The 22,001-nt window shown below is 42.4% G+C and overlaps 1 protein-coding gene and 1 long non-coding RNA gene across 2 annotated transcripts in view; one reads left to right on the top strand and one right to left on the bottom strand.

The window, feature by feature from the left end:
* Positions 1-2,023: 2,023 nt before the first annotated feature.
* The window catches only part of LOC126988415 (uncharacterized), a 22,756-nt gene continuing 2,778 nt past the window's right edge, over positions 2,024-22,001 (bottom strand). The window contains exon 2 of the mRNA XM_050846474.1: positions 2,024-6,814. Within this exon, the coding sequence (XP_050702431.1) occupies positions 2,967-6,767 (3,801 nt within the window). The 5' untranslated portion in view covers positions 6,768-6,814 and the 3' untranslated portion in view covers positions 2,024-2,966. The remainder of the gene's footprint in view (positions 6,815-22,001) is intronic.
* Positions 8,287-10,684, top strand: LOC126988416 (uncharacterized). Its single transcript, XR_007741922.1, has 3 exons — positions 8,287-8,553; positions 8,632-8,709; positions 8,788-10,684. It is a non-coding gene; the product is annotated as an uncharacterized LOC126988416 (long non-coding RNA).

The raw sequence follows: 22,001 nt of genomic DNA on the forward strand, positions 1-22,001 counted from the left end.
CAATCAGCTGCCAGTAATTACAGGCAGACACAGCCAAGCAAGGAGGGAGGATCGGTATTGCACTAAATGTAATGACAGACAAATTGGGGATGAAGTTCATGTTTTATTACAGTGTCAACATCAAGATATTGTTCAGTTAAGAAATATGTGTTTACCGGAATGTTACATAATACGCCCAAACCAGTTTAAGTTTGTTTATTCAATGCAAACGAAAAATAGAGAATTGTTAACAAATTTAGCAAAATTTATTAAGGATTTGTTGAGGTTGTTCAGATGAATTTGTGTTTTATTACATTTTTTAGGAGCTGTGCTCCATACTCTGTAAGAGTCTGAGCAAATGAATATATTCTATTCTATTATATTCTGTATTCTATTCACACACACGTATATCTATCTATCTATCTATCTATCTATCTATCTATATCTATATCTATATCTATATATCTATATCTATATCTATATATATATATATATATATATATATATATATATATATATATATATATATATATATATATATATATATATATTCGTTTGCTCTTTATCCTTGGTTCTGAAATGTCATACATTGCATTCACCTGTGAACATGAGTAAATCAGAAAAGACAATACAGTAACATCCAGTCCTCTGCCCCCAGGCCAGGTCAATAGAAAATCATCGTAATTACAGACATAATGTGCCTTTATACAGGAGAACAGATTTTAGGCTAATGGACTCTGACTTATGAACAGGCATAAACAATAGTAATGCAAAACAAACTCTCCACGTACAACATGGGCTTTCAAACAACTAACACCTTCCATAGTTTCACACTGCGCAAACTTGTGCCCCATTGCCACACAGGGCAATAACAACCAAGCCAGGTCCATACAGTGTCCGCAGTGCCAGACTGCAATCATCATATTCTCAGCGGAGCTCAAACAATAACGATATTCACAGCTCCGGCGCGCGTGAGTGTCTTGATCGTGCGGCTGCCAGCGGTGGCCTGACTTGCTGCCGCTTGAAAAATGCAAGTTCGACAGAATGACATGTTCACGTAACCAATGATTGAGATGGAAAACTCCCGTGCATATCAATCACTCATAATTACCAGGGGAGGCAGTGGCCGAGTGGTTAGCGTGGCCCTAGCGTGAACTGGGCTCGAATCCCCACTGAAACACGTTGATATTTCAAGTTATTGCTGTCCGGATCTTCAATCAGTCTTAACTTCAGCGACTTCAGTTAAGAGGAGCACCGGGGTCAGCATGTGCCATCCATGGCTCATACATCACGGCAGCCACCATAAATATAATTAGCCTGCGCCACTAACGGGCCCCTCAAGAAAGCCTACCAACGCTGGAGGCAGCACAAAAAAATAATAATTGGGCGGTAAACAATGCCTCGTTGGTATCGCCAGAACAGTCACACTGCATTAACTACGGTACTTTACAATATCCTATATACGTACAATATACACCTCAGATGAAGATGAAACCGATACGGGCCAGCACCGGACACTGGACGGTAGGAGGACAACTGACGTGGCATCAGGAGAAGTTATCCACATCAGCCATCCTGACAGCCTCATGCGCTGCTGGCAGACTACCCTCAGCACAGCTGGTATCCAAACTTAAAACTACACATTCCTTTTACATGCAGTAGTCTAATCAATAGAGTAATGTATTTTCACATATATCAACAGTAAATCCTTCCCAATCTTTTGACAAGCATTAGCAACACACACACACACACACACACACACACACACACACACACACATACACATATATATATATATATATATATATATTTATATATATATATATATATATATATATTTATATATATATATATATATATATATATATATATATATATATATATATATATATATATATATATATATATATATATATATATATATATATATATATATATATATATATATATATATATATATATATATATATATATATATATATATATATATATATATATATATATATATATATATATATCTATATATATATATATATATATATATATATATATATATATATGATTTTTTCTTCCATGTGTATGTGTGGATAAATGCATAGATTGATAGACAGGCGAATACATTCAGATAATTGATTGGGATGGCAAATTGATGCAAATGTACACATGGGCAGTCTTTCGAGGACTGACTGGTCCTTTGTCTTCGACTTCTTTTTTTGTGCTTTTCTTTGTATAGTGACATGACAAAATACATTTTTTCAAATGAAACATCCAGTAATTATGATAAATACTCATAAAATCACTGCAATCACGAGTTAACAAAAGTTTGCCCTAACAATAGTTTAATATTATCATATGCAATTAATGTATTAAGAGCGAATTCCTGACATGGAGGAAAAGATTCATGGTGTCCTACTAAACCAAAGTGGGGCCACAATCTGTTCGTCTAATGTTTATCTTGTGTAAGTACAACAATAAAAAATAATTTGTGATAACCTTTGTATTGGTTGTACTCTACGAGCAGGTCTAGCGTACATGAAGGGAACAACTTTGACAAGGTGACATAAAAAAAAAAAACATTTGTCGGAGCAGCATGGAATACACTAACATCAGACAGAGGTGTAGAGTGTTGGGACAGGTCCTTGTCCTGTAAGGGACTAGTAATGGCATTGTTATGGAGCTTTGAATCCATTACTACAGCGTACAAAAGCCCCTTCCTCTATCATGCTTCTCTTCAGGCTTGAAAGCGACTGAAGCAACTCCTTAACATAACAGTTGTGAGTGGAACAGAATTGGAAGCAGTCCATGGAAAACGTTTGTCGCCACCAATATCCTTTCAAGAAAATCTGCTGGAATAAGTAAAAAATCACTATGTCTTTATCTTATGACAAATTTTGTATGTATATGGAGGGACATTGTTCAGTGTACAGTACTAATGTACATCCTCTCTGAGAAGATACATACGTCTGCACAACTTGATGCCTGGGAACCTATTCATCAGAGTTCATGAAATTTTTCTTACAGTAACTAATAACTTTAGATGTCCAATGTTTTGTAGCTTTTGTTTTAATCTGAATTTTTTCTATATATTGTTTAAAAGGGTCGAAACCTTTGTCAGCTATCATTTCCATGTACTCAGCCTCTTTCCTGACGTTGCTGAGCTGTTCCAGCCTTGCCTGCCATCCCGGCTCTGCTTGGCTTCTCTCGGACTCCATCAGTATGTCAATGTATTGCACTGTGGTCAGTGGGTTGGGTCTTAAAGCTATTTCCTGAAGCCGTTGGAGAGACTTTCTCACAGAGTCAGTCATGCACAAAACTTTAACTTTTAGGGCTTCGAATTCTCCGTTAACTTCCTCAATAAGATTTTCCGTAGTTAGCTTTTTCTGGGTGGCTTCTTCATAGCGCTGACGGAGTTCGTTGACTGTCTTCTTGGTCTTCTTCATTGTTAGTTCATATTTGAATGGGAAGTTCTTGTGCATCGTCCAATGACACTTTCCTGGGCAAATACGGCAGCTGTCACCTTGTATCGCCCAGCATCCCCTTTTTCCTTCATCCTCACGGATCTGACAATTCTCATGGCACGTGCGATTACAATGGATGCAGTTTGTTATATACTGACCAGAGGGGATAGGCGTTTGTACATATATCTCTTCTTCAACTTCATACTCAAAGTTTTTGTTTCTCTCTATATCTGCATGATGTGTTTGCAGCATATCTATTTCTTTCCTGAGCCTCTCTAAGGTGGTAAGGCCTTGCCTAATATCCCTTTGTATGCCAATAACGTAAATCTGAAGTCTGTTCCTCTCAGTGAGCACATCCTGTGTAAGGATGAGACTCTTACTCTCAACGATGTTAAGCTGTTTAAGAAACAAATCAAAGCTCCTGAATCCCATATCCCAAAACAGACTGTCGAAGTTCCACTCTCCTTCATCTGCATCACTGTCGTGTTCATTCTCGTCGCACTCACTACTTTGGCGTGCATATAGAGCAGAGTTGTTGAATTTGAAGTGCTTTTTGTAGGGTATTTTTGCTTCCTTGATTCCACTTAAAACCTGAGGTTTTTTGCCATCCGCAAAGGTGAGAAGTAAAAATATATTGTCAGCAATGTCTTTCCCGAAAAGAGACAAAATCTGGTCAAATATATATTTCTGCGTTGGCGTTAGTCTGGGAAGTGAGGAATTGGCTACAAAGCCAACAGCATCGATGTGGCTGATGCCATCCGCACCATAGGCTGTGAAAAACTTTCGGATACTTTCAGTTATCTCTTTGTCCCGCATGATGCCGCTCACATCTCCAAAGCCTGGCGTGTCTATGATGGTGAGGGTGTAGGGCACCCTGAAGCCCTCCTGGTGGTGTAGGGTGTACGAAGTGATTTTTGTGGTCTGACTCATTGCTTGGTTAGAAACGTTGGGCTCCAGAACCATCTTGAAACGAAACTGGTCTTTCCACTCGACTCCGAAGATGTAGTTCACAAGACCGTTGATTAGCGTTGTTTTGCCGGAACCGGTCGCACCCACGAGCATTATGACTTTCTCTGTGACATTTGGTTTGTGATCTCCAAATTCAAGCTTTTCGATCATGTCCACAGAATTTCTTGAAACCTCTTTTAGATTGGGTTTGTAGATGTTGGGACTGTTTTGTATCAAAGATGATTCATCACAAATGCATTCTTTGAGATCAAGGAGAGTGACTGGGGTAGCAGGATCCATGATGCTAACGTCACTGTCACGGCTTACTCCAGCTGGGCCGCATGAGGCTGCCACCTTGAATCTGGCGACAGTGTTAGGGTCAACATTCACTACGTGGGACAGTTTATTTCCGGAAGTGCGCGCTTTTTCTACCCAGTGACTGGCGCTTGTTTCCTCCTTAACAATGTACCCTTCGATCTTGCATCCGTTGGCTACACATGAGGGAGGCATCCATTTCAGACATATCTTCGTTGGAGACCTCTTCAGAGTTCTAAGGTGCTGGGGAGGACTGGCAGGCCTTGTCCTCACTGTCACTATGGCATTCCCGACGGGACCATCTCCGACCTCGTCCCTGGCCCACACCCGGAACTCATATGCTGTGTTGGCGTCCAGGCAAGGTATGGAAGCCTGTCTATGATCAGGGTTTACAGTGAGCGTTGAGAAAACTGAATGCTCTCCTTCCTTGCAGCAGCTAACAACATAGCACTTCGCAGAAGAAGCCCCATATTTGGGCGGACTCCAGCTAATGGTGACACTATCGTGCGTGGTGTCTTCAACCATGACTCTCTCCGGCGCTGACGGCAATTCATAGTCGCCACTGACAAGTCTGCCATATTTATAGCACTTGACCCGAGCAAAAAATGCATCAGATTCACAAAACTCTTGCGACACTAAAAATGACACTTCCTTCTTGGTTTCATTGGCAGAATAAAAATTTCTGAACACAGTGGCCACTTCCATCATGGAATTGCTGTTTATCTGCTGAGGTGCGGCTGAACCACCAGCTACGTCAGGAGTGTTCATAAACTGAGTTTCATGGCAGCATCGCTTCATTGTCTCCAGCTGGGAGTCATGTGAGGGTATTGAAATGCTCAAGCACAGGGAATACGTGCTATCCGGGTTCATGATAACAGACTCCAAATCGCCTGGTTCTGTAGCAAATTTAATGTCACCCAGAGCTTTTGTATACTCATTGAGAACTTTTACCTGTGTGCATTTTGCCTGGAGCCAGGATCGGAGAGCGAGACAGCTGAGTGGAGACCGGCTCATTTTGTTCAAGAGTTCCACCAAACATCCCTCTTCGTCTCCGCCTCCTCTGATACGAGGCAGCATCTCAGACAGTTCCTTCTGAATCATACGTTTGTAAGTCTCTGTTATATTTATGTATTCTCGTATTTGATACTCAATGCCCTGGAAACGCTTTACTGCATCTGATTTCAAAATGTCCTTGCATTTAATGCTGATCTCCTGCATGTCTTCAAAGAACTTCTCCGTTTCACTGACTAAATTAACGCTAATCTCTCGCACCAGTCTAATTGCTTTGTTATCAATTAGGCAGAGAGGATACAACTGAACCTTGACTGGCACCGCTTTCTCTCCTCCAACTCCCAAAAGCTTCGGAAGTTCTTGGTAGAGCCTCACTGCATCAGAGAAAGACGAAGGGTTCTGGGGCAACAAAAAGTCTCCGAAAAATCTACAAGTAAACTCTTCCGTTTTTTTCTTTTCATTTTCTGATAACTGGAGCTCGCCCTTTCCATCTATCTTTATACAAGGTATTTTCCTTATCAATGCATGGACTTTTCCTTCCACTTCTTTTTCATGGCTTGAAGACGAATGTTGTCTGTCAAAGATGAAAAATGCCTGTGCACCATAAATGATACTTGTGACGACGTGCGTTGCTGTTCCGTGATCAAACACTTGTTGATGCTGGACTCGCCCCTGACCTAACTGCTCCATCGTCATGCTCTCCGACCGAGTTGTGCACTTGTACTGCAAGGTCACGCGTTCCTGGTGGCTGGAGCTCTTCCTGTTGTCGAGGTATTTTGCTGCTCCTTCCACTTCCACAAGGCCGCCCAAGAAACTAAGTTTGAGCGAGGCGTTCACCTCCAGCGCCGAAGCCTTGTCATCTAGAGAGTCAGAGCAGGACACGTGGAAGTCACTGGTCTCCAGCTGCTGCTCTGTTTTGTTCTGCAGTGTGGCCTCGTCCCACAAAGTAATGCCGGGTATCAGTCTTTCGGTCCTGCTGTCGTAAAGCATCCCTAAGCGGAAGGGACGGCCCAGGGCTGCCAGAGAAAGAACTCTCTCACCGTCTGGTGTCCCCATCTTGCCTTGGCTGCTGGAGATATTGCCGCAGCACCTAGAGACTCGTCCTGAAATGAGGCAGCATATTATTATCATTAGAGATATTTCCATCTATATTAAATGAAAAAAGATGGTTTACAAATTATTTAAAAATAGAACACACACACACACACACACACACACACACACACACACACACACACACACACACAGCTTTGTACTGCAGGGATGGGCACGCTCGTCTCGCAACCGAGAGGACCTTGGTTTCATTGGGGTGTATTTCCCTTCTCTATACTGGTATGTGGTGCCCACTCCTGAACAAGGCGGGCTACCTTAGGTCAGGTTAGGTTAGGTTGGGTTAGGTTCGGTTTAGTTGGAATCAGTCAGGGTAATTTTGATTGGGAATCGCAGAGAGTAATTTCCAGAACGCCCCGTGATTAAGTTGGAAACTACAGCCGAGCGTCTCCACTCAGGGACCACACACCCGTAGAGAGATTGGGAATTTCCCGGGCAGAGAGGAGGCGGATGGGCAGTCTCTTCAGTACGTGTCCCCTGTCCATCCTGCAGTGAATGGGCGTCAGGTGGGAGTTGTGTTAAGCCTCACAAGGGTGTGTGGGGGTGAGGGTCCAGCCGTTCCCGAACAGCCGTCACAAGCACTCCAAAGCTCATCAGGGGAGGGCACTGACAGGAGATCGCAAGTTTAGAGCTTGACCAGATCATGGTGAATTACGCCTGTAGATTTGTACACGCTAAGAGACTAATGCTAATACTCAGCCTAGTGCTCGGAATACTCATAACTTTGACTATCGAACCGCCCTCCATTAACCGTTAATTTGTAAGTTCGTGTTCAGTAGCATCAAGCATTAGTAAGGAAACTATATTTACTTACTAAACACGCGAGTTTTTTTTTTTTGTTTGTTTCACGTTTTGAAATGGTCTAGTACTAAAACATCTACTAATATAAAGTAATTTCAAACTGATGGCGTTTTGGAATTACTTTCTAACTTTCAATATATATTTTTTAACGTCAGGGTTAAGTGCGTTCTTTTCTAACTGTATTACTAACATTAGGAGCAGCCTACTCGAGTCGAGAAATGACCGTTACGTGTTGGCGTTGACAACACCAGCGCAGGGCCGTCGCCGGGGAGGGCTCGAGAAGCTTCGCCTGCCAGACAACTCTTGGAAACGGCGAAAGAAGGGCAGAGAAAAGAGCCACATTACAGATGACAAAATTAAGTAGCTTACGTATTTTAGTTTGCGAAAAAAATAGTTCATCTAATTCTTCCTGAGCATTCTGACGTTTAGTCTGTGTGTGTGTGTGTGTGTGTGTGTGTGTGTGTATATATATATATATATATATATATATATATATATATATATATATATATATATATATATATATATATATAGAGAGAGAGAGAGAGAGAGAGAGAGAGAGAGAGAGAGAGAGAGAGAGAGAGAGAGAGAGAGAGAGAGAGAGAGAGAGAGAGAGAGAGAGAGAGAGAGAGAGAGAGAGAGAGAGAGAGAGAGATGGCGCAAATATGGGCTACCATTTTTTTCTCCAAATATCTTTGCGTTTTAACGGCGGTTAAATAAAATAATATCTGCATTACAAAATAAGTTATGGTTACAACGCTAAGCATGCAACGTCCTTAACAATCATTACAGTTTTCTGTCCAATAACTTTTTTATTCAGTTACTCAAAATCGCTGTTTGTTAAATGGTGGTGCAAATATGGGCTGCCTATTTAAGATATAATTAATGGCGTATAGAAACGGGTTAAGGGTGGAGAAACTGAGTGCCACAGGTACTACCCTTGACTAATTCTTTTCATAATTAATGGCGTATATAAACGGGTTAAGGGTGGAGAAACTAAGTGCCACAGGTACTACCCTTGATTAATTATTTTTATAATTAATGGCGTATATAAACGGGTTAAGGGTGGAGAAACTGAGTGCCACAGGTACTACCCTTGACTAATTCTTTTCATAATTAATGGCGTATATAAACGGTTTAAGGGTGGAGAAACTGAGTGCCACAGGTACTACCCTTGATTAATTATTTTCATAATTAATGGCGTATATAAACGGGTTAAGGGTGGAGAAACTGAGTGCCACAGGTACTACCCTTGACTAAATATTTTTATAATTAATGGCGTATATAAACGGGTTAAGGGTGGAGAAACTGAGTGCCACAGGTACTACCCTTGACTAAATATTTTCATACACAGCCGTAAGTACTCACAGATTAATAAAACTTTTTCCATATTAGTATTGTAATGAAATGTTTCCCTGTTATTTTGCTATAGGAAGAAATGTTCCCCTATTATTTTGTTATATGAAGAAATGTTTCCCTATTATTTTGTTATAGAAAGAAATGTTTCCCTATTATTTTGTTATCTGAAGAAATGTTTCCCTATTATTTTGTTATAGGAAGAAATGTTTCCCTATTATTTTGTTATATAAAGAAATGTTTCCCTGTTATTTTGCTATAGGAAGAAATGTTTCCCTATTATTTTGTTATATAAAGAAATGTTTCCCTGTTATTTTGTTATATGAATTAATGTTTTCCTATTATTTTGTTATCTGAAGAAATGTTTCCCTATTATTTTGTTATAGGAAGAAATGTTTCCCTATTATTTTGTTATATGAAGAAATGTTTCCCTATTATTTTGTTATATGAAGAAATGTTTCCCTATTATTTTGTTATATGAAGAAATGTTTCCCTATTATTTTGTTATATAAAGAAATGTTTCCGTATTTTTTTGTTATATGAAGAAATGTTTCCGTATTATTTTGTTATATGAAGAAATGTTTCCCTATTATTTTGTTATATAAAGAAATGTTTCCGTATTATTTTGTTATATGAAGAAATGTTTCCGTATTATTTTGTTATATAAAGAAATGTTTCCCTATTATTTTGTTATATAAAAAAATGTTTCCCTATTATTTTGTTATATAAAGAAATGTTTCCGTATTATTTTGTTATATGAAGAAATGTTTCCCTGTTATTTTGTTATATAAAGAAATGTTTCCGTATTATTTTGTTATATGAAAAAATGTTTGGAAAAAAAGCTTTACACTTCTAGTTATTTACAATAGTCACACAAAGATCCATCCACTCAACTCCTGCACATTCATCGTGTGCTCACAGTTAACACAACGTACACTGAACCCACAGCTCACCTCTTTTATCATCAGAAAAGTTCCTGTCACAGACAAGGCAGGCAGCACCTTCTCCTGGCTCTTGTATCCCACCAGACATTGTCATCTCACCGTCTTGTAAAATACCTGCACCACGTTTACTGTCTCAATCTTGAGTGTATACTTTCCTAGCAACTTTATTGTTTCTCTTTATTGGAGTCTTTTCTTAGGTCTATTCTTTCTTGAATAAAAATCTAAACTCTTCTTCGGTTTCTCCACATTTGATTTCACTTATATTTAGTTGGTGACTTCTTGTAAGGTTTTCCTCTTAAGAGACACGCCCCAGCTCTCTTTCGACCCCTGTTACTTGTCTTCCTTCTGATGGCTGGAGCCCGTATTAGGAAGGGTAGCCCATACTAATAGCATCAAGCCATATTTCAAATATGAGTAGTATCAATAGATGTTGTATATTTGCTAATAAAATATATGCTGACTTTAAAGTTCATTTCTTAAACTTATCACTTGACCTTGGAAAATAATTTAATAAAGAAGCAAGTGCACGGGAAAAAATGAAAAAAAATACCTTTGAAAAAAACTTTAACACTGTGATAAAAATGATCATGGGCGTCACGCATCTGTCCAGTGGGCTGATCGCAGCGCAGCTAAAAGCGCCTTCAAAGTAATGACTCGCATGTCTCCCTTCAAGATACAGCGCCTCACACAGCTAGAATCTCGTTTGCCCATATTTACACCCTAGCCCGTATTTGCACCATTTTCTCTCTCTCTCTCTCTCTCTCTCTCTCTCACACACACACACACACACACACACACACACACACACACACACACACACACACACACACACACACACACACACACATATATATATATATATATATATATATATATATATATATATATATATATATATATATATATATACACACACACACACACACACACACTTATATATATTTATATATATATATATATATATATAGATATATATATATATATATATATATATATATATATATATATATATATATATATATATGTCATGAATTCACCATGCTAAGAAATAGCCGAGAGTGGAAATTTCCGTGGAAGTCCCCGGCATTTTATTTAGGAAAGCGGAAAATTCCTATGCTTCCCAGACCCAGATCCAGACCTTACGTGGGCGGAGCTTATCAAATACTTATTATCGCCTATTGCTGCCAATTCTGAAATAATTGTGGGATGCATGACCCACGTTTACTTAGTGCATGGTGTTAGGGTATTAACAAATAATAACCCATAGCCGTAAGAGCGTTAGATTAAGTGCAACGACATAGGCAGGTTAGGTAGTGAGCAGCTCCTGCGTCGCTACATTGAGGCTATTCGAAGAATTACGACCAAAGGCGGGGTTCCTGTGGTGTGTGGGGTTCTGCCAAGGCGGCGGGTTGGTGCCATTTGGATGTCCAGGGCTATTGCATTAAACTGCAGGTTGGCAGATTATTGCAAAGCCAATGGATGGAAATTTGTCGACGCCTGGGACAGTTTCTTTGGCAAGAACCACCTCTACCAGAGGGACGGGGTTCACCTTTCATGGGAGGGGGTACAGATCTTGTCTGATGCCCTTGAACGTGGGTTGGGGGCCCTGCAGGGTTTTTTAGGGTAAGTAAGAAGGGGCCTAAGATGGCAATACCAAGTGGGAGCACTAAATGTAGTAATAATAATAGCGGCTGCAGGGTAAGGCAAGGGGTAGGTCTAAATGTGTACTATACAAACAGTAGAAGTATTAGGAATAAGATAGAATTATTGAGGGGAAAGGCGTGCGTAGAGAAATTTGATATGATAGCGATCACAGAGTCATGGATAAACACTGCAGACAGACACTTTCTCCCAGAATTAGAGATTGAAGGGTATAAGTTATTCCACCAAGATCGAATAGGCAGGAAGGGGGGTGGGGTCTCACTCTTCGTCAGGAGCAATCTTAAGTGTGTCATTAACAACTCAATGAAGGAAGATAGCAATACAGAATCCCTCTGGGTAGAAACAATAGGTAGGAAGGAGAAGCTTGTCATCGGAGTACTTTACAGACCGCCCAACCTTACCAGGGACAGTAGCCAACCCCTTTTACAAGAAATTAGTAGGGCGTCAAGATATAGAAATGTGTGTGTAATTGGGGATTTCAGTTATAGGAACATAGAGTGGGATACTTTATCCGGAGACCAAGAGGCACAGGATTTGTTAGATGTGATACAGGATAGTTTTCTTAAGCAGTTAATTAGAACGCCAACGAGGGAAGAAAATATTTTGGATTTGTTGTTAACTAATAGAGAGGACATAATAAGCAACATTGAGGTTGGGGATTAATTAGGTAACAGTGATCATAAGGAAATTAGATTTAATATTAAATGGGAGGATAGAGTAAGCAGTAACAACACATTAATACCTGACTTCAGGAAGGCAGACTATGAAGGGTTAAGAAAACAGCTACAGAGGCTTAGGGGAGTGAGATCAGAAGGAGGTCAGGACCCAGAGCAGGGAGGGGTGGTAGTCTCTGGTGAGGTCACTAGTCAGGTCAGTAGCTTGGAGGGTGAGTACAATAGTCTGGTCAGGGAGATTAAATTAGGACAGAAACAGTTTATACCTCACAGGGAAGTCAGGTCAACAGGTAATTACCCGCGATGGATGACAGACAGGCTAAAAACTGAAACAGGAAGGAAAAGAGGACTATATGTTAGAATTAAAAGGGGGGAAACTCACCTAAGGGATAGTTACAACGATTTAGCTAGAGCAGTAAAGAAGAACACACGTATGGCAAAACGTAATTATGAGATTAGAATTGCCAGGGAAGCAAAGACCAATCCAAAGGGCTTCTTTCAGCTTTATAAGACCAAGGTTAGGGATAAGATAGGGTCGCTTAAGTCAGGAGAATCAATGATTGATAGTGATGAGGAAATGAGCGAGGCGTTAAATAGATATTTCTTAACTGTATTTACCAAGGAAAGATTAGATGATATACCTCAGGGAGAACAGATCTACAGGGGAGAAGAGGTAGAAGAATTAACCGACATCAACATAAGTAGGGAGCTCGTGATTAGACAGATAGATAGACTTAAAGTTACTAAGGCGCCAGGGCCAGGTGAATTTTTCCCCAGGGTAATAAAGGAATGCGAAACTGAAATAAGTGGGCAGTTAACAGAAGTATTTAGGAAGTCACTAGACACAGGGGTGGTGCCTGTTTCATGGAGGCAGGCACACGTAATTCCAATATTTAAGAAGGGAAACAAATCTTCTATGGAGAACTATAGGCCGATTAGTTTGACGTCAGTTATAGGTAAAATGATTGAGTCAATAATAGCTGATAGTATTAGGGACCATATAGACAGACATAGTTTAATTCACGACTCACAGCATGGGTTTACTAAAGGAAAGTCGTGCCTCACTAATCTTATATCCTTTTACAATAGAGTATACGAGGCAGCTGACAATGATGAGAGCTATGATGTAGTTAATCTTGGGTTAAGTAAGGCCTTCGATAAGGTACCTCACCAGAGACTGTTAAATAAAGTCAGGGCTCATGGGATAAGAGGGAAGGTATTTGATTGGATTAAGGCGTGGATTAGCGACAGGAAACAGAGGGTTACCATTAACGGTAAAAAATCCGAATGGGGTAATGTTACCAGTGGGGTTCCTCAAGGTTCAGTTTTAGGCCCGCTTCTATTCATTATCTACATCAATGACATAGACAATGGGATAACTAGTGACATAGGTAAATTTGCAGATGACACCAAAATAGGACGCACTGTTAGGACAGGGGAGGATGCTAGAGCACTGCAGGAGGATCTCAACAAACTGTCAGCTTGGTCAGAGAAATGGCAGATGAATTTTAACATCACCAAGTGTAGCGTACTTAGTGTAGGAACACGCAACCCATTACACGGGTATAGTTTAGACTCCACAGCGATAGGCAGGTCTGAGTATGAAAGGGATTTGGGAGTGTTAGTGAACTCTGACCTAAAACTAAGGAAGCAATGTATTAGTGCGAGGAATAGGGCTAACAGGGTATTAGGCTTTATTAACAGGACGGTAACCAACAGGAGTGCAGAGGTCATCCTCAGACTCTATTTAGCGTTAGTTAGGCCACACTTAGATTATGCTGTCCAGTTTTGGTGCCCACACTACAGAATGGACATCAACTTGCGAGAATCAGTTCAGAGGAGGATGACCAAGATGATTCAGGGGCTGAGGAACCTCCCATATCAAAATAGGCTGAAACATCTAAACTTACATTCACTAGAGAGACGAAGAGTGCGGGGAGATCTGATAGAAGTATTTAAATGGGTCGAGGGTTACAACAAAGGCGATATAAGTAAAGTACTAAGAATTAGCCAGCAGGATAGAACTCGCAGTAATGGATTTAAATTAGAAAAGTATAGATTTAGGAGAGATATAGGCAAGCATTTGTTTAGTAATAGGGTGGTGGGGGAATGGAATAGACTCAGCAATCACATAGTTAGTGCAGGGACGATAGCTTGTTTTAAGAGTAGACTGGATAGCTACATGGACGAGGACGACAGGTGGCAGTGAGGTGTGGGTGCAGTAAGGTGACGGGGTACTGGATGCGTGCCTGGGTACCGCCGGTATAACGAGGATCAAGCCTCTACCTGTAACCCCTGTAACTACACCTCACCCACCGTGAGTAGTTGGGGGGATTCTGGAGCTGCCCTGTGTAGGCCACCCGGCCTCTTGCAGTTTCCCTATGTTCTTATGTTCTTATGTTCAGAACGAGAGATGTCAGTTGTGGCGAGTGCTGGCATCTTGACCGCCGGGCCGGGCAAGCAAGGGCGACCCAAGTTGACCGCCCGCCGCCTCTTCTTCGTGTGACATCGCTCACGGGCGGACGTGCCTCTCTCTCTCTCTCTCTCTCTCTCTCTCTCTCTCTCTCTCTCTCTCTCTCTCTCTCTCTCTCTCTCTCTCCTCTCCACGTGTTTACATCGTGGTGGGTCTTCCTACACCTGCAAGTATCCACAAGTCACCTCGACTGTGTGCTTCAGGTCAGGTCCTGGGAGGTTACGAGAGGCGTGTTTGCTGTGAGGAGCACTATGCGAGTGCATTTGGAAGGCGGCGTGTGTGTTTTGAGTCCAGGAGGACTCCATCGTGGGCGTGAGGACCACGTGGCATCCGCGGGCGGGCTCCAGGCGCGCCCATCTACTGGTTGATAAGTATATTGTCTAAGTCTAAGGTATTTTAAGACAGTTAGCGAGGTAGCTGTGTGCGTGGACTAATGAATGAATTCCTCATTCCAGCATATTTTTTTCTTGCTTGTGTGATTGAATAAACTTAAGAGTAGGATACAGCTGCTTTTTGCTTATTCCTATGTGAGTGTGACAGGTCGGGTCGGTAAAAATAAAGACAAATAAATCTTCGAGATCTTCGGAAGTCCAGACCTTTTAAGAACCCCACATTAATTGGCGCCCGAACAGGGCCAGACCTCACACTCCACAGGACTAAGTATTGGCTGTTAGGCTCGTGAAGTGGGCACTAGCAAGATGTCTGTATCACAGTGGAAACAGGAAGCGGAAGAGAAAGGGTTGAATGCTAAGGAAACCAAAGACTACATACTCAGAGAGCAGGAGAAATAGAGGGAAAAGGAGAGAGAGAGAAAAGGAGATTTACATAGATTTACATAGAAAATCAGACCACACAGACCCCATGGTCCAGACTTGGTGGTCTGTCCTTAAACCTAAGTGATTTTACATTAATCAGAAGACTCCAAAACGTTGCATTTCTACTCTAGTTGATATTAAGTTGAAGGAAGTGACGGTCGAGCTTATTTTTGAAGGAGTCAATCGTGTTACACTGGACCACTGATGATGGGAGCTTATTCCATTCTCGCACTACAACGTTGGTGAAGAAAAATTTGGTGCAGTCTGAATTTACTTGTCTACATCTGAGTTTTACGCCATTGTTCCTCGTGCGCAAAGTGTCATCGATCATAAACAATGTTGATCTGTCTACATTCGTGAAACCATTAAGTATTTTAAAACATTCGATCAGTTTTCCTCGGAGGCGACGTTTCTCAAGAGAGAACATGTTAAGAGTAGAAAGCCTTTCTTCGTAGGATTTGTTGCGCAAGGAAGGGATAATTTTCGTTGCCCGACGCTGAACACCTTCTAATTTAGCAATATCCTTTGCATGGTGGGGAGACCAAAACTGTACCGCATATTCCAAGTGGGGTCTGACTAAACTGTTGTAGAGCTGGAGTATTACATCTTTATTCTTAAATAAAAAGTTTCTTTTAATGAAGCCCAACATTCTGTTCGCTTTATTTGCTGCATCGATGCATTGTTGTGAGAATTTGAGGTTTGACGCGATTTTGACCCCCAAGTCCTTGACGCATTGAACGCTTTTGAGTTTAACGCCGCGCATTTCGTAATCAAACTTCTTATTCCTCGTTCCAACTTGAAGGACCTGGCACTTGTCTACGTTAAAGGGCATCTCCCATCTATCCGACCAAGCTGAAATTTTGTGCAAATCCTCTTGGAGGCTTTGCCTGTCTTCGTCAGTGAGAACCGAGTTACCAATCTTTGTGTCGTCTGCAAATTTACTAATGCGGTTATTGAGTCCAACATCCACGTCGTTGATGTAAATAATGAAGAGCACTGGGCCAAGAACCGAGCCCTAAGGGACGCCACTAGTGACCGGCGCCCACTCTGAGTTAAATCCGTCAATCACTACTCTTTGTTGTCTGTTGCTCAACCAATTCGCGATCCATTGGTTTACCTGACCGTCAATACCTATTTGCTTTAATTTGTAAAGTAATTTATGATGCGGGACTTTATCAAACGCTTTCTGGATATCAAGATAGACTACGTCCAGTGATTTGGTTACGTCATAAACAGTGAAGAGGTCGTTATAAAAGGTTAATAGATTTGATAGGCAGGATCTTTTGTTTCGGAAGCCATGTTGTGAGTCCCCAATTAATGAGTGGCTTTCAAGGTAACTCACAATTTTGTCTCTAATTATGCCCTCAAGTAGCTTACCTACAACCGAAGTTAGACTAATGGGCCTGTAATTACCTGGTACTTTTTTGTCTCCTTTCTTAAAAATCGGTGTCACGTTAGCCTTTTTCCAATCTGAAGGGACAATGCCTTGTCGCAAGGACATATTGAATACGGTTGTGAGGGAGGGGAGTATTTCGGTCTTTGTTTCTTTCAGCAGAGTTGGATATACTTTATCAGGTCCAGGACTTTTATTTGTTTTAAGTGATTTGAGGGCTTTAAGGACTTCATCGGGTTTTATTTCAAAGTTAGACAATGCATGCTCGGGATTTACATTAGTACTGGTGGTGGTGGTGGTGGTGGGAGGACTGTTATTATTAAACACCGAGGAAAAGTAATTATTTAATAGGTTTGCAACGTGTTGGCTGTCAGTCACTAGTGCACCGTCGCTGTTTGTTAAAGGTCCAATTCCACTTCTGATCGCCTTTCTGTTGTTTATGTAACTGAAGAAGGATTTCGGATTATTTTTACAGTTGGCTGCAATATTTTCTTCATATCTACGCTTTGCCTGATGCACTAATCTTTTTACTCGTCGCCTTGCATCATTGTAAAGTCTAATGTTTTCGGGCGTGCTTTGGTCTTTCTTTAACCTGTAAGACAATTTTATCTCCTTGACTGAGTGTTTAATTTCGCTATTAAACCAAGGTGGACTTTTATTAGTGTTAATTCGCTTCGCACAAGGGACAAATGTGTCCTGCTGAGTGAGTAAGTGATTTTAAAGTTTAGCCAGGCGTCCTCTGCATTGCCGTCATCTGATAGTTGCATATCTATTAGTTTTCGTCGGATTTCTACGAAGTTGGCTCTTTTGAAATTGGGCACCTTTACTTTATTTTCAGTCACCGATGTTTGAGCTCTAATGTCAACGCGCACTAGTTTATGATCGCAGGAACCGAGGTGTTCTCCTACCGTGACATTACTGACTATGTTATCTTGGGTCGCTTTAACAAGGTCAAGTATGTTATTTTGTCGAGTTGGTTCAGAAACCATTTGGCTTAGATAATTTTCCTCTAGAAATTCGATCATTCTATGGGACTCACCTTCTGTACCCGACAGTGTCGCCCAGTCGATATGGGGGAGGTTAAAGTCTCCTAGTATCAGTGAGTCGCTGTTATTAAGTGACTGCCTTAAGACGCTGTACATATCAAGATCGCCATCAAGTGATTGCCCCGGAGGCCTGTAAGTGACAGATATATTTAAATTGACTTTTGCAATGTTTACTCGCACGCACAAATGTTCAACGTTACTGTTTCTTGGTGTTTTGTCAGTAGGTTGCAAGTAGCTTTTGACAAAAAGGGCGACACCACCCCCTCTACGGTTTACACGATCATTGTTGAAGAATCTGTAGCCATCTATGTTGTATTCGGAACTTAAATCAATATTAGTGGTGTCGATAAATGTTTCGGTTATAGAAATTACGTCAAAGTTTTCTGTCAGAGCAAGACATCGCAGTTCATCAAATTTGTTTCTTAGGCTACGCGCATTGAAACTAAGGACTCTTAGGTTATCTTGAAGCTTGGTAATAGAGGTACTGGAGGGTTCAATGTTACGAGTCTGTTGCGGTGTATGGTGTCTATTTACACGGGCGGGATGGAAGGACGTGGCTGAGAGTCGTTTTTTGTTGTTCGGGCGTTACGTACGGCGTTGTTGAGGAGCCTTCCAAATCTGGCTGCCCCGATGGGGACAGGTGTATGCCGTCCCTTTGAAAAGTCTACTCTGGCCGTAGAAATCGTTCCAGGCGTTAAAGAATTCGACGTCAAGCTCTCCGCAGAGAGTCTGCAGGCGGTTGTTGAGGCTGAAGGCCTTACTGTAGAAGTCGCCCTCATCCCATGTCCGTGGTAGAATTCCTGAAATCAAAATATTACCGATTTAGACTTATACTGCTGGATGAGCCTACGGTACTTGTCCAGCAGTTCCTCAGACCGGGTCGTGGTGACGTCGTTTGTACCTGTGTGGAGAACAAAGAGTGAGTCATTAGAGGCCACAGCGGAGACCTCGTCCAGTGCAGCTGTGATGTCGTCAACACCAGCTCCAGGATAACAGTAGTTACGCCTACGACGGGGGACTCTGCCACAGAATTCAACCACCTGATGGCGAATCATAGAGTCACCGACCAAGAAGGTGCTCTGTTCCTCGTCCTCCTCCTCCAGTATGGCAAATCTGTTGTAGCAATGAGTAGGATAAATGGCTCTAGGGGCGGGTCTGGCTCCTCCTCTCACGGGGGTGAAGCATTCAGCGTCAGCTCTACCGGTTCCCTGTGACGTGCCTTCTTCGGAAGGTGGCTGGGCATCGAGTGCAGGTGAGGAGGGTGATGAGGCGTCACTTGCAGGAGGGCGACGATGTTGGCCTGGATAAACTACTGAAAGGTATCAACATTACTTGTTAGTTCGGTGATCTTCTCGCCAGCCGTCAGCCTTTCGTCCTGTTGAAGGAGTCTCGTTTCCATCTGCTGTGTCAACAGGCAGATCTTGCAGACGGTCGATCGTCCTGAAAAGAAATGACTAGAGAAGTTTCCTGTGCAAGTCGAACATTTCTTTAGCGCCATCTTGGTAAGGAGAGAGCAAGTGAGTAGTGTTTATCTATATATTTGCTTTGCTTTTTCTTTTCGTAGGGCAGAGGACGCGTGCGTGAATAAGCGAGAATAAGTGAGAGAGAGAGAGATGGGAAGGCGTAGGAGGGAGATAGGGATGGAGGGAGGAAGAGGGCGAAGGAAAGGGGGGGAGAGAGAGAGGGGGGGAACGAGATAGGGAGTGAGGAAGGAGAGACAGAGAGGGGCAAGTGGGGGGTAGTAATGAGAGAGAGAGAGAGAGAGGGGGGCAATGGAGGGAGGCGAGAGAGAGGAGGAGCGAAACGCGAGAGCGAGCGAGAGAGAGAGAGAGAGAGAGAGAGAGAGAGAGAGAGAGAGAGAGAGAGAGAGAGAGAGAGAGAGAGAGAGCAACACCAGCTAGGATTAGGGAAACTGGAAGTCGAGAGAGAGCGAGAAAAGGAGCCACAAGCAGTAAAACTAGCCGAGCTACAGGCGGCGAATAATGGGAATGGTGGTACTAACTCTCATAATAATACAGTAGTTTCCCCAAAGCTAAAGCTTAATCATTTCAAGGAAGGTGACAAGATAGAGATTTTTATAGCACGGTTTGAGAAAGCCGCAAACCTAATGCAGTATGATGAGGTCACCAAGCGTGTTCAATTCATGAGTCTTTTTTAAGGTAAAGTTTTGGAGTTGATTCATAGACTGGATGAGGACTCTCGTGAGTATAAGGATATGAAGTAGGCATTATTAGCAGCTTATGGAATGTCAGTTGATGATTTGAAGAAACAGTTTTCCTCTGCCTCCATAAATGACGATGAGACAGCAATTCCATTTGCTGCTCGCCTCAAAGGGTACTTAGAGCAATGGCTCAAGAAAGACGGTGCTGAGGAAACAGCATAAGGTGTGAAGGACCTAATATTGCGTGCGCAGTACGTAAAATTCTGGCCAGATGAATTAGTCACGAGGCTCAAAATAGACAAGGTGAGGAAATTGGAAGATATAAAGGAAATGGCTAATTCCTATTTTGAGGCCTGCGGTAGGACGAAAAAGCCTGTAGCTAAAAGCAGTAACATGCAGAGTGATGCCTCTGGAAGAAAGATGGCCTCAGGTGGGCCACATACAGGTGCGATTAGCCGCCAGTGGCCTTCAGCCAAAAGTAACCAGAATTATGCACCGCGTCCGAAGACTGGAAGTTATGGGCTGCGACCGAATCAGGGTAACTACTCCAAGTGGCACAAAAATGCTGCAGTAAGGCAGGAAGGTGTAACGCAGCATGGGAATTTTGGTAGGAAGCAGGCGTCGCCACCAAGGTGCCCTTCGTGAATGGCCAGTATCGCGATGAGGCGCAGAATCAATGACTATTGGCCGGAGCTGCCACAAATTAGTACGATGATCCGTTGCACCTGAGTAAAGGTTGGGTAGGAGACCGAGAGGTCACGGTGATGCGGGATAGTGGTTCTACCATTTGTACACTGAGGCACAGCTTAGCTAGGAGCCATGAATTCACAGGCGAACGGAGAAAAATATGGCTGTTGAATAGCGCGCCAGTGATAGCTCCTGAGGTCAAGATAAAGGTCAAGTCACCTTGCTACACAGGCTGGATCATGGCGGTGACACTCGAAACACCGCTCTATGATTTAATGATTGGCAACATTCCCGGAGCTACTTACGGGGTGAGTAAGACTGCAGTAACTCAAACACCCTAAGGCTGATTCACACTATACGTAAAGTGACCGGCGCGGACCGTACCGTTCCGGACCGACAAAATATTCTTCAATGGGAAAGCTATTGTTGTGTTCACACTGCTACGGACCTGCACGTCTCCGGCGCGGACCGTCCCCAGCACTTGCCGGTCGGGATTGTCGGCGAGAATATTGTGCAGGTCCGCGCCGGTACGGAACGGACCGTAGCCGGTCAGTGCTGGGTAGTGTGAACACGCTTCCCTCCCCGACCGGCACCTGCACAGCAGACAGGCGTGGCCTCGGGGAGCGTAGCACCGCATTCATTCATTCTCTCTCTCTCTCTCTCTCTCTCTCTCTCTCTCTCTCTCTCTCTCTCTCTCTCTCTCTCTCTCTCTCTCTCGCTGTTGTTGCCTCCCTAAGTGATGTGTTTCCTTCAGTGGCGGTGTCCTCGTGTAGATTTAGCAACTCATGAAGGTGACGTTTGGGCAGCCTGAAATACTGATGGAACTTTTGCTCGTCGTCCATCAGTTCTGTGTAGCTATAGTGTTGCATATATTCTCCTTCTGTTTTCCTTTTCTTTAATAATTTATGTGCCCAAAGTCTTTTGTTTTTCTTTTGGAGATTTTCATTTTCCTCTTCTTCCATAAGGAGTGCTATCACTGCCAAGTCGTGGTCACTAATATTCTCGAACATGTTAGCACAGCTGTCCGGGCTGAAGGACAGGATCGTGCTGCTGACGGTGTGAGCAGCACGGTGTTGCCGGTCCATGACGATCCCGTGCAGGTCCGGGCCGTTTACGTGCTGGTGTAGTGTGAAGACACATGCTGGTGCCGGTCAGTTACGGCCCCGTT

This window comes from Eriocheir sinensis, chromosome 69 (genome assembly GCF_024679095.1).
Source record: "Eriocheir sinensis breed Jianghai 21 chromosome 69, ASM2467909v1, whole genome shotgun sequence".
Classification (NCBI taxonomy): domain Eukaryota; kingdom Metazoa; phylum Arthropoda; class Malacostraca; order Decapoda; family Varunidae; genus Eriocheir; species Eriocheir sinensis.